Here is an 11386-nt window from a genome sequence, read left to right on the forward strand (position 1 = left end):
CATATTTTATAGATTCATAATCAGCTACTTGACAATGGAGTTAAGCTTTCAAAGTCTCCCATCTGTTGTGATAACACAAGTGTCATACTCATTAATGCAACATAAACACCATTTATTCTTATCAACCATTCAAAATCACGTCAAAGTGAAAATAGTTATCAGAGTAGAATCCCAAAATCATAAAATGTAGAAACATGAGTGGATGCGCTGCGATCAAGCCGGGCTCTTCCCTTTCGAACGGGAAGTACCTGAAACCATAAAAATAAACCGTACGCACAAAGCTTAGTGAGTTTCCCCAAAATAGCATATACCATACATATAATAGATATTGCTATGTGCTGACCATAGTCTTGCCATTATGCCAAGAGCCGTATCATGGTCTTTCCTTTCCAGGTCGGGGGCCAAAACCCTGGGTCTTACAGATGAGTGCCTAAAGACACCTTCTGGTCTTCCTTGATTGGCAGATAGTAAAATCTTGGATATCACGGGTGTTGTGGATATTGTCCTCAAAATGACTTTGGGTATGAATTTGAATTTGAAAAATGTCAAGTACATTCTAGATTTGAAGAGAATGCTGATATCAGTACGGAAACCTCATGATCAGGGTCAACATGTTAATTTTGTTGATCATAAATGGAACGTGACAAAGGGAACTTGGTGGTTGCTAAAGGTCAAATATGAGGTACACTTTACACAGTGGAGGTTTCTGACAGTGAAGCAAATACAATGGAAGAAGCATGGGCATTTACTCTATGCACCAACAACTTGGACATATAACTAAGAATGGGACGAAGATGCTTTCCACTAAATGGAAGATTCCAGAATTGAAGAATGTGACAGTTGACTTCTATGAGCCAAGTGTACTTAGCAAATAGATAAAGTCACCTTTGCAAAGACGGGTCAACCACCCAAGGCCGGAAAGTTAAAGTTAGTGCATTGTGATTAGGGGTGGCAATTGATGACACGACATGACAAAAATACACGAAACGAAACGAAATTGGGACAAAACTAAAATTCGAATTCGTGTTTGTGTCGTGTTCGTGTCAAGTATAAAAGACACGACGTCGTGTCGTGTTCGTTTTCAAAATTCGACACAAAATTGACACGATTTAGCATTTTTCAGTCGTGTTTGTCGTGTTATGTATGATTATGTATTAATTAAATAAATTAATTGTTATATTATTTCATCTTCGTCGTGTCGTGTTTGTTATTTTTTAATCGATTCGTTTTCGTGTTAGCTGAAAAAAAACACGACATCGTGTCGTGTCGTGTTCGTGTTACAAAAAACCTTGTCGTGTCGTGTCAGACAAAAACACGACACGATGGCCCGATTTGCCACCCCTAATTGTGATGTATATGGTTCCACCTCAGGTTCTTCAGTGGGAGGTTCCAAATATTATTTCACTTTCATTGACGAATACACAAGAAAAGTCTGGGTTTATTTCTTGAAGAAAAAATCTAAGTTATTTGGTACATTCAAGAAACGAAGAGCTACCATAGAGAATGAGACAAGTCTAAAGATCAAGTTTTTGAAGTCAAATAATGTGGGTGGATATATCAACAAAGAATCTGTTGATTATATGTTGAACATGGGATCGAAATTCAGAAAATAGTTCTTGAAAGCCCTCAACATAAAGGTGTGATTGAGAGGAATGGCAGCGACGTGAAATTTCTCTAAGACACTAGAAAGTGTTCGGTTGTATATCTTACATAAAAAATCAAGGATTCTGAAAGAGATAGCTTGAGTCAAAGGCAAGGAAGTGTACCTTCATAGGATATGGATTGGATAACATGGGATACCATTTCTGGGATAACGAAAATAAAAGGTTTATCAGAAGCCAAGATGTGGTGTTCAATGAAGGTGCCTTATACAAGGATGAGATTGCTACAAGTTTCAAGAGAGAAAAAAATCACAAAAGAAAGATCAAGTTGAGCTTGATGAAATTTTAGATGACGACATTATAAAACCTATCAGCACCCTTGAGACAGGTGAAAGTTCAAGAAGCGGTGAGAGATTAGAAGATCAGGAGGAATTTAGAATGAGTGGGAGTTACCTTGAAGGACCAGCTGGAAATAGCAAATCCGCAACCATAGATCCAACAATAAGAGGACTCTGCAGATCCGCTCAAGTTTATAGACCTCCTATGTGATATTCCCCATAAAAAACTACTTATTACTGACAGAAAATGGTGAATTAAGTTCACTTGACAAGAACTAGACATAGTCCTTGTTTAAGTTACTAGCAGGGAAGAAAGCACTATAGAACAAGTGGGTGTGTCAGGTAAAAGATGAGATAGATGGTAGCAAGAGTTACAAGACTCAATTGGTAGTCAAAGGGTTCTAATAAAAAAGATGAGTTGATTACAATGAGATCTTTTCTCCATTTGTGAAGATGACCACTATTAGATTGGTCTTGGTATTATGGCTACAAAAGATCTCCATCTAGAGCAAATAGATGTAACACAGTTTTTCTTCATAGTGACATGGAAAAAGACATCTACATGGCACAACTAAAAGGTTTTCCCACGGATGGAAAAAAATATGGTGTGTAAATTGAAAAAAAGTTTGTACAGGCTGAAGCAAGCTCGTACATTGGTACTTGTAGTTTGACAGCTACATGCAACATGATGGGTACAGGAGATGCAATATGGATCATTGTTGTTACATGAAGAAGTTCGGTTCCTCATACATTATTCACTTATTGTATGTTGATGACATGTTAACTGTTGGAGCAAACATACAGTAGATCAACAAGTTGAAAAAACAGTTGTTTAGAGAGTTCGAGATGAAGAACCTAGGGGCTGTTAGGGACAAAGTTGTGGGTATTTTGAAACCTTCCCAAACGAAGTACATCAAGAAAGTTCTAGAGAAGTTCAGAATGGAAGATGCAAAACCCAAAAGAACACCCTTGGGGAGTCACTTGAGATTACAAATGATCAGTCCCATAAAAAGGAAGAAGACAAAGAAGAGATGACAAAAGTTCCTTACGTTTGAGCAGTTGGTAGCTTGATGTATGAAATGGTATGCACCAGACCTGATATTACTCATGTAGTGGGGATGGTGAGCCATTTTATGTCCAATCCAGGGAAAGAGAATCAAGAAGGATTCAAGTGGTTGTTATGTTACTTGAAGGGTACTTTCGAGGATGTTTTATGTTTCAGAAGGAAAATGGTGGTTTTGGAAGGATTTGTTGATGCATATTTGGGAGGCTGTATGGATTTAACAAAAATCACAATTGGGTATGTTTTCACAATTAGAGGTAATACAATCAGTTGGATGTCAAGGTTACAAAAGAGTGTTCCTCTTCAACCACATAAGCAGAGTATGTGGATATTGCAGAAACAAATAAGGAGCTTATATGGTTGAAGAACTTCTTATCATAAGTTGGTATACAACTGGAATATTGTATACTTCATTGTGATAACCAAGGTACATTTCATTTCACAACGAATCTGATTTTTCATAGTAGGAAGAAACACATTCAAATGAGGTATCACTTTATTTGTGAATTGATAAGTGATAGGACTTTGAATCTAAACATAATCCTTGGTATGAAGAATCCAACAAACGTGTTTACCAAGGTGGTGACAAGTTGAAGATGTGAATGGCTTCAACTAGCCTTCCAGGTACTTAAAGAGAAGGCGAAAGAAGAGAGAGAGGGGGAGAGAGAGAGAGAGAAACCGGGGGGGGGGGGGGGGGGGGTTACAATGTTCTCATTTTAGATGACAATTATTATTATTTATCAGCCTTTAATTGGGAGATTGTTAAATGTTGAGGTTGAGTTGCTTATGGCTTCCCAAATAAGTAGTCTACTTATGGCAACCCATATAAGTAGTCTACATAAGCAGTCGGTTAACCTTTCCGGATAAGTAGTCCGCAGGAGCAGTCCTGATAAGCAGTCTGGATCAACAATCTGCATAAGTAGTTCAAAGGAGTAGATTGTTTATCGCAGTAAGCAAGAGTAGGTTGCTTATGGTAGTTTTTCTCGGAGAGCAAGTTTTGACTCGTACGTTTAGTGGGGCTAGTTCGTCAGTGTTGACTTCGGCTCATGATGTTTTCGACCCATTATTATTAGGTTAACCACTCTACAAATAGTCTTGTTTATTGTAACCCTAATGTACTGTACAAAAAACCTTTTACTATAGAAAATAATAAATCTCTCTCTCTCTCTCTCTCTCTCTCTCTCTCTCTATCTATCTATCTCTCATGTTCTCCGCAGACGTACCCAATCATGTTGATCGTGTGAACCACATAAATTGATTGTGTCTTTTTTTTTTTCATTTTTTTGCATTTATTACTCTGGTGAGATCGTTTATCGTTTGTCGAAGTGTTGTTTAACATAACAAAAAGAATCCTTATTTAAAGCACAAAGGAATGTATTCATAGAACTTAATCAAAGAATTGGAAACGTGAATTTGTTTGTGATTCAAGTGAAGATAAGATCACTTGATGATACAATACTATTCGATGTAAGAAGAAAATCATCATCGATCAAGAAGATAAAGTTATCATAGATATAGATAATTTATTTTTAAACAAACAAATCAGATCAGATCAAACATGAGTAGAAGGATATGTGATCGATAAGAGTGAAGATTCGTTTGATTAGTGAAGTAGAAAACATAATCGGGACTCTATCAATTAAATTTAAATGTGAATAGAAGGAAAATCAAACATAACAATGTAAACACATAAGGAATAAATCACAAAATTTTCTTTGGGTCTTGATCTACAAAATGAATATAAATTAGTCCAAAACACAACAATAGCCCAAGATGAATAGCAATGGATTAGATCGAACTAGGTTGATGAATATTACCACGACGAACTTTAAGAACTTGATTCTAATAATTTGAGATTCACCAAATATTATCGAATCTTGAATTAATTAGGCATAAAAAGTTATCACATTGAGATTGTTCCTAATCAATGACTTCGATCTTCAAGGAATGACTATGATATCACTTGTTGGGACATGAAGGCTTGATTTGCCAAACGGAATAATAAGAACGACACATGGACACGATGATTTCGATGTTAAAAGATATTTTCGATCATAGTGGGGAGTTACAAAAAGCATAATCTAGATCTAAATTTAAAAAAATAACTCAACTCACAACTTTAAATGATCACATCTTTCAAACATACCCTAAAATGACCATCCCTCTATATATAACTGTTAGTGGAATCTCATACATGTCGATAAGGAATATTCTCTCATCAACCAATGAATATCTTAAGTATTCTCTAGTCGTCATCCATATAGAACTTTTGCATCCACGATATTGTTATAGATTGTGTGTTATTGAGCCCTTAGTGTTGGATTTGGTTGTTACCTTCTTTGGACATAATGTTTCGGTGATTAAACTCTTTGATTTTTATTTAGGGATTTAATCCCTTGAATTTGAATATGGGTACATATTCCCTTGCACCTTTGGTTATTTGATTCTTAGTACTTTGCCTTTTTGTTTATTAATACTTATGGTATTTGTTGATTTTATGCTGATTTTTAGGTGCTGGTATTGAGTATGATGATTTCTATCATCAGTAACATCGGGTATTCTTACTAGGCAATTCCATTGTCTAACTTATTTTGATTTGTACTTAGATTGAAGACTTAGGAATTGCATAGAAGATAGCAATGATATTTTGAAGGCCTCGATTTGCGAGGTTGCAACTTGATCTTGTGATGAATTTTAAATTGATAACCACCTTTTGTTTTTAACAAAAACTATATATTTTTTTTGTACTTTGGGACCTAATTCCGCACAAAAATATTTTAAAGTACGTTTAAATTTGTTTTAAACTATAGGACCGTATGCCTTTCCACAATTAAAACTCGACCTTGTTATGTTTTGTTTGTAATTTCATATTTTATGTTTGTAACTTCATATTCTTTGTTTGATTTTATATTTGTAAAATTCAAACTATAGTTTGGTTTTATTGGTTTTCAAATCGAGTTATAATTTGGTTTTCAGTTTGGTGTGGTTACGTGAATTTGGTTTGGTTTGGACCCAAAAAAATTTGTTGCCAATTTGAACCCACAAGAAAGCATATAGATATCAACTCTTCAAGTTTCAAGTATAACTTGGATTGTTATATCATATACACAGGCCCACATGCAGCCAATTTCAACACTACATTTGCAGTCCTCATTCCGGAAATTTATGTTTGTCATCCGCAAAATCAATGTATGGTTTCTGATTCGTAATTGCTCTATAAATAAACATGAGTGACCAAAATCTATACCTTTCAAAACATTAGTTATTTATAATTAGTCCAAATAATGGATAAAAACTGTTTCTATTACTCCTACTTACTAAACACTATACATTAATAACAACAAACATAGATCATACACAAAGTCATGTAAACAGGGACACTTGCCATGCATAAATTTCAATTACATTCGAACCATATGCAACAGGCAATTTCGGGTTATCAATAATACACCATTCATGTTCCTTAAAATATTGTTTTCTATACACAAAATGTGCATACTTGTACATGATTTTACTTGTCATCTCCTTCATCATCTGTTAAGTGATTTCTAAGTGTCTGGTTTGGTATCATCCATTCTTCACTCTCCCATGCTGCATCTTTATCTGGCAACTCATACTCATCTGCCTTTAACGACAACTCAAACTCGGGCAGTTCGGGCAACACTTCCAAACCCCTGCATTCAACCCCGGTCAGCTCAAAAAAACACAGCATAGAGTAGTACAAAAAAAAAAACCAATCACTTACTTTTCTTGCTCTAGAAGATACGCGTACATTTGAGATTTTTTAACTGCGGTTTCCGGAACCTTCTTATTCAAATGCTTCATAGCACCCCATGCAGTTGGAGCCCTTCATAAGCATCAAAAACTAATTAATACCCAAATGGGTACTACACGGAATTGTGTAAAATGACGGATCTAACCTTGTTATGGGAAGCGTAAGGCAAAAGTTCAAACATGCTTTCTTGCTCTCGGTTAATATTGCTTCGGCTGCAAGAAAGCAGCACACGGCGCTGATGTGGCACGATGGTTCGCTACCCTTGTCAGTGATTAGACCATGGTAGTAGTATGCTGCAGCCTGATACCCAAAGATATTGATTTAAACACATGTGCGGGGGGTATTTTTGTAAATTTAATAAGTTTAGTAATGCAAAGTGCAAACCTTTGCTTCGAGGTACTTCCATTTGATAAATGATAGATGTTTTTTTCCGTATCCATTGAGGTCGTGACAGGTGGACAAGCAGTAGTGTGCCTGACCGAAGTAACTTAGTTGCTCACATGCTAGTCTTCTTTTTACGGATAAAGTTGCGTTTTTACTTTCAACCGCCGAAGCAAGCTGCATTTCTGTTCCCTGAAAGGATAGTCATAACCGTGTTTGTAAAAACACAAGATAGAACAAAACAGTACAAAAGTATTGTACTGTTTTAACACCAACAGTAACAATACTATCAAATAGTAAATACAGTAGTATTGTTAGTGTTGCTGTTAGTGTTTTATAACACTAACAATACTACAAAATAGTATGTAGTGTTTTGTAACACTAACAATACTACAGAATAGTATGTACTACCGTGCTTTACTGCTGAATAGTAAAGCATAGTAGTAATAAGAGTGTGGTCTAAATTAGACTTGAGAAAATTAAAAGCTGTCAAACACAGGAAAGCATGTTTTATCATCTACTGTAAAAGCTGTCTAAAAGGGACATACCTGTGCTAGTGCTTGAATATAAGCGGCCTCAATTACATTCTCCTGCAAATCTACAGGAAGCTTCATCCTGATCATAAAGCAAGATGTGAATTACATGATTTGGTCCATTAATATGAATTTTTTGTGAAGATCAATGGCTTATTTGAAAATCTAAACGTACTTGATGTGAGGTGGAATTCGGACAAGAATTTCTTGAAGACAGAATTGAAGGTACCCAGCTGCCTTCACCAATAAGTCGACAGCGCATCTGATGTTATCTATGGTTAACAAGAAAAATCAAAGATCAATCGAACTTTTTCAGAGACGGATTTGAAGTTGGATGATCGTAATAGATAAGGGTTTCGTACCTGTAGATTCGACTTCTTCAGTAGTGACAGTTTGATTAGGAATTAGTTTTGAGTTTGCCTCCATTAATGTCAGCATCGCCATCATATGAACAACAGATAGTAATTCAAACCAGGAATCTGCAACACTTATTTCCTGTTCATCGAAGTGGATATTGGATTACAAAAGGAATTCACATGAACAGAAAATCGAAAAGGGTATTGAGTTAATCGAATCCTTACTTGTCGATCGTCTAAACCTTTCCATTTGAATTCAACGAGTTCTCGGAAACCAAGTTCTGATACGCAAATTAACAACGAAATTAGTACGAGTATAACTAATCTATCGAATATACGAAAACGTTATAAACCTTGATCAGTGAGGCCAATTAATAATGGTAAGTACTCCTCCAATGCACGTAGCAATTCAGGAACAGCTGATACATCTGCAACAAGTTACAGATCCGTAAAAAACTGCAGGGGATTTAACAAACAGATTGAAATTAGGGAGCAGAGAAGAATCTAACCAGTTTGTTGCGATAGTAGAGCAATTTGATTCCGGGAATAGGTAAGACGATCAGCCAAATCCTTGGGAACAAGGCCTTTAAGGGGTTTTTGGAAATTGGAGTTTATAGGAACTCGAATTGAAGGAGAAAGTATGGTAACAAGAGGGATCTTCATCTGCTTCTTATTCCCTCCAACCCTGTAAACAGAAGCTGCACACCCCATTGTGAAGTTGTACGTTGTGATTATGGATCATAAATCGCTATTCTATAGACAATTCACAGGAATATTAGGCAGATGATGTGATGTGTATGAAGCTTCTTGTGTATTGGATGTCAGATGGAGATGGGAAGAAGGATACGTGATTTGATGGATTCTTTACTCCAATTTTGATTTGATAGAAGCATTCGTGCAACTTGAAGCTGTCTGCGATATGGGAAATTAATGGTGTACATTGTTTCATACACCTGGAATTGGATTAAATAAATGGGGAAGCTGAGCTCAGATCTCTTTGTGAATTCATTCATGGCGTTAGCATGTGCATGTACATGGGTTATTGTGTTGGATGAGCGCAGATCAAGGACCAGGGTAGCCATGATTGAACTTCATCTTGGTAAAAGTGACTTGTTTCATCTTCTCTAACATCTTACCTTTGAACAATTGATTATAGAAAGGATGACCAATTAATTTATATTTTTTTATTAACTAGTTTATGTAGTAAAATAAAATTTTCATCGATTTTTGTGTGTTTACATTGTTACTGATTCATGCAACCGACTAGTAGTGTAATGCATAAATTGATAAGTGACATATTAAAATATGCATACATAAATTAATAAACAAGTTATAATAACAACTATTATAAGGATCCGATGTCGTTCCAAACAAAACAAGTATTAAAAGTGGCAAAATAAGAGTTTACACAGATTCAGGAATTTATCAACATAAATAATTTTACATCATGTTAAAATAAGTTGGTCGATTCTTTGCTATTATTGTTCATTAACTCTTGAAGACAATTTCATCTCCATGTGTTTTGTTAACTGTAGATTTTAACAACGAAGGTGTTTTCCCATCTAAACTTCTAGTATACTTCAATGATCTTATTGCTTAAGTTAAAGATATCTCTTTTAGTTGTACAGAGTATAAGGATTCCATCTCTTTCTTGAAATGTTAACTAAAGACAAATGTAATGATATTTATTACTATGCTGATCAAGAGTCATTGTAGGTATGCTAATGGTATTAGAATAAGCATATATGTGGACTGCTCTCAATGAACCTTGATTGATTAGATTGAGGAGGAAAGGTTAGAATTTGGGAACGAAGAGGATGAATATGAGGATTGTGATAAGGACGTCGATGAGATTCAGATGCTTGTCATGTCACATAGTATTACATCACTTCCCCTTCAACATTTCACAAGGAACGACATCGGATCCTTATAATAGTTGTGTAAACTATTATAAATTAGTTTATATTGATACATAAATTAGTTTATATTGACGATTAGTTATTGGGAAATCTCCAGAAAAGTCCTAAAATTTTACCCTAATTTACGAAAAAGTCTCAAACTAAATTTTGTTTACGAAAAAGCATGAATTACCGGTAAAAATGGCGATTTGACCCCTTGTTTCCGGTTTATTGGTTTTATTACTTACCTTTTTTACTAAAGTCCCATTATTTTACCTTAATTTGCGAATAAGTCCCAAAATAAAATTTACTGATGATTTGACTATTTTCTCTATATAACATACATTTTACCGGTTTCATTGCTGATCTGGACACCTAGTCATTAAATGAGATGATGAGATGAATATGTTAAGTTATATAATGCTATGTTTAGCATAAAACTTGATATCTTGATATATTGTATATCTTTTTCGAACATAAAATGCATCCAACGAAGACTACAATAATTACATAAACTAATAACAACTGCATTATTTTTTACGTTTATAAGAAATATCAAATTGTCTATCTAATCTTATGTAACCCAATATATCCATCTCATCAGACATCAACTCATTTTCTGCCATTTTTTCTTGGAAACACACATTTTATTGGTTTCATTGCTGACGTAGATACATAGTAATAAATGAGCCGATAAGATGGGTATCAAATTTTACAATAAATGTGGGCATTATATAACCCATCATATTCATCTTATCAGCTAATTTAATGACTAGGTGTCTAAGTCAACAATGAAACCGATAAAATGTATGTTAGAAGAAGAAAAGGGTCAAATCATCAGTAAATTTTATTTTGGGACTTATTTGCAAATTAGAGTAAAATAATGAGACTTTAGTGAAACATGTAAGTAATAAAACCGGTAAACCGGAAAAAAGGGGTCAAATCGCCATTTTTACCGGTAATTCATGATTTTTCGTAAACAAATTTTAATTTGGGACTTTTTCGTAAATTAGGGTAAAATTTTAGGACTTTTCTGAAGATTTTCCTTAGTTATTTCGCGCAAATACTAAAAGATACCCTTGTCATAAATGGAACATCGAAAATTTTCCAATTACGTTCGGTTTTGACCATTCACCAGGACTCTTTTAGGTACCCGGTTTGCCAAACTGAATTTGAAAATGCATTTCAAAATCAACAAAATCGAAAGAAAAAAACCTATTGTTTTTTGTGTCATTCAATAAAAATGCAAATGTTACCATTAAAAAAATGAAATTGAAAGCATAGTGTAGCGTAGTGTCTTTACGGGTATGCATTATTTTACGTTGTATTGCAACCTATACTCACATGTTATAAAAAATATTAATTTAAATTGATTACTTACAACCTAAACTATGAATTAAAAAAGCTATGAATGAAAATAGTTTGTTATGTAAAGGTCATT

General features: G+C 34.7%; 1 protein-coding gene across 1 annotated transcript; it reads right to left on the reverse strand.

The window, feature by feature from the left end:
- Window positions 1-6365: 6365 nt before the first annotated feature.
- On the reverse strand, window positions 6366-9174 carry LOC111876138 (uncharacterized). The gene is made up of 10 exons (XM_023872668.3): window positions 8557-9174; window positions 8401-8475; window positions 8273-8328; window positions 8054-8186; window positions 7867-7963; window positions 7707-7773; window positions 7162-7350; window positions 6923-7077; window positions 6748-6849; window positions 6366-6676 (listed from the first exon to the last, which is right to left on the reverse strand). The coding sequence occupies exons 1-10, from the start codon at window positions 8756-8758 to the stop codon at window positions 6514-6516; spliced, it is 1239 nt and encodes a 412-aa protein (XP_023728436.1). The 5' UTR covers window positions 8759-9174; the 3' UTR covers window positions 6366-6513.
- Window positions 9175-11386: the final 2212 nt, after the last annotated feature.

This window comes from Lactuca sativa, chromosome 3, assembly GCF_002870075.4.
Source record: "Lactuca sativa cultivar Salinas chromosome 3, Lsat_Salinas_v11, whole genome shotgun sequence".
NCBI lineage: Eukaryota > Viridiplantae > Streptophyta > Magnoliopsida > Asterales > Asteraceae > Lactuca > Lactuca sativa.

Excerpts from the sequence above, each read along its gene's own strand:
- LOC111876138 (XM_023872668.3), bottom strand. The coding sequence starts at position 8,758 with ATGGGGTGTGCAGCTTCTGTTTACAGGGTTGGAGGGAATAAGAAGCAG. Across the intron at positions 7,351-7,706 it reads ATATTCAAGCACTAGCACAG|GGAACAGAAATGCAGCTTGC; the intron begins GTATGTCCCTTT and ends CTATCCTTTCAG. Across the intron at positions 7,078-7,161 it reads GGAAGTACCTCGAAGCAAAG|GCTGCAGCATACTACTACCA; the intron begins GTTTGCACTTTG and ends TTTGGGTATCAG.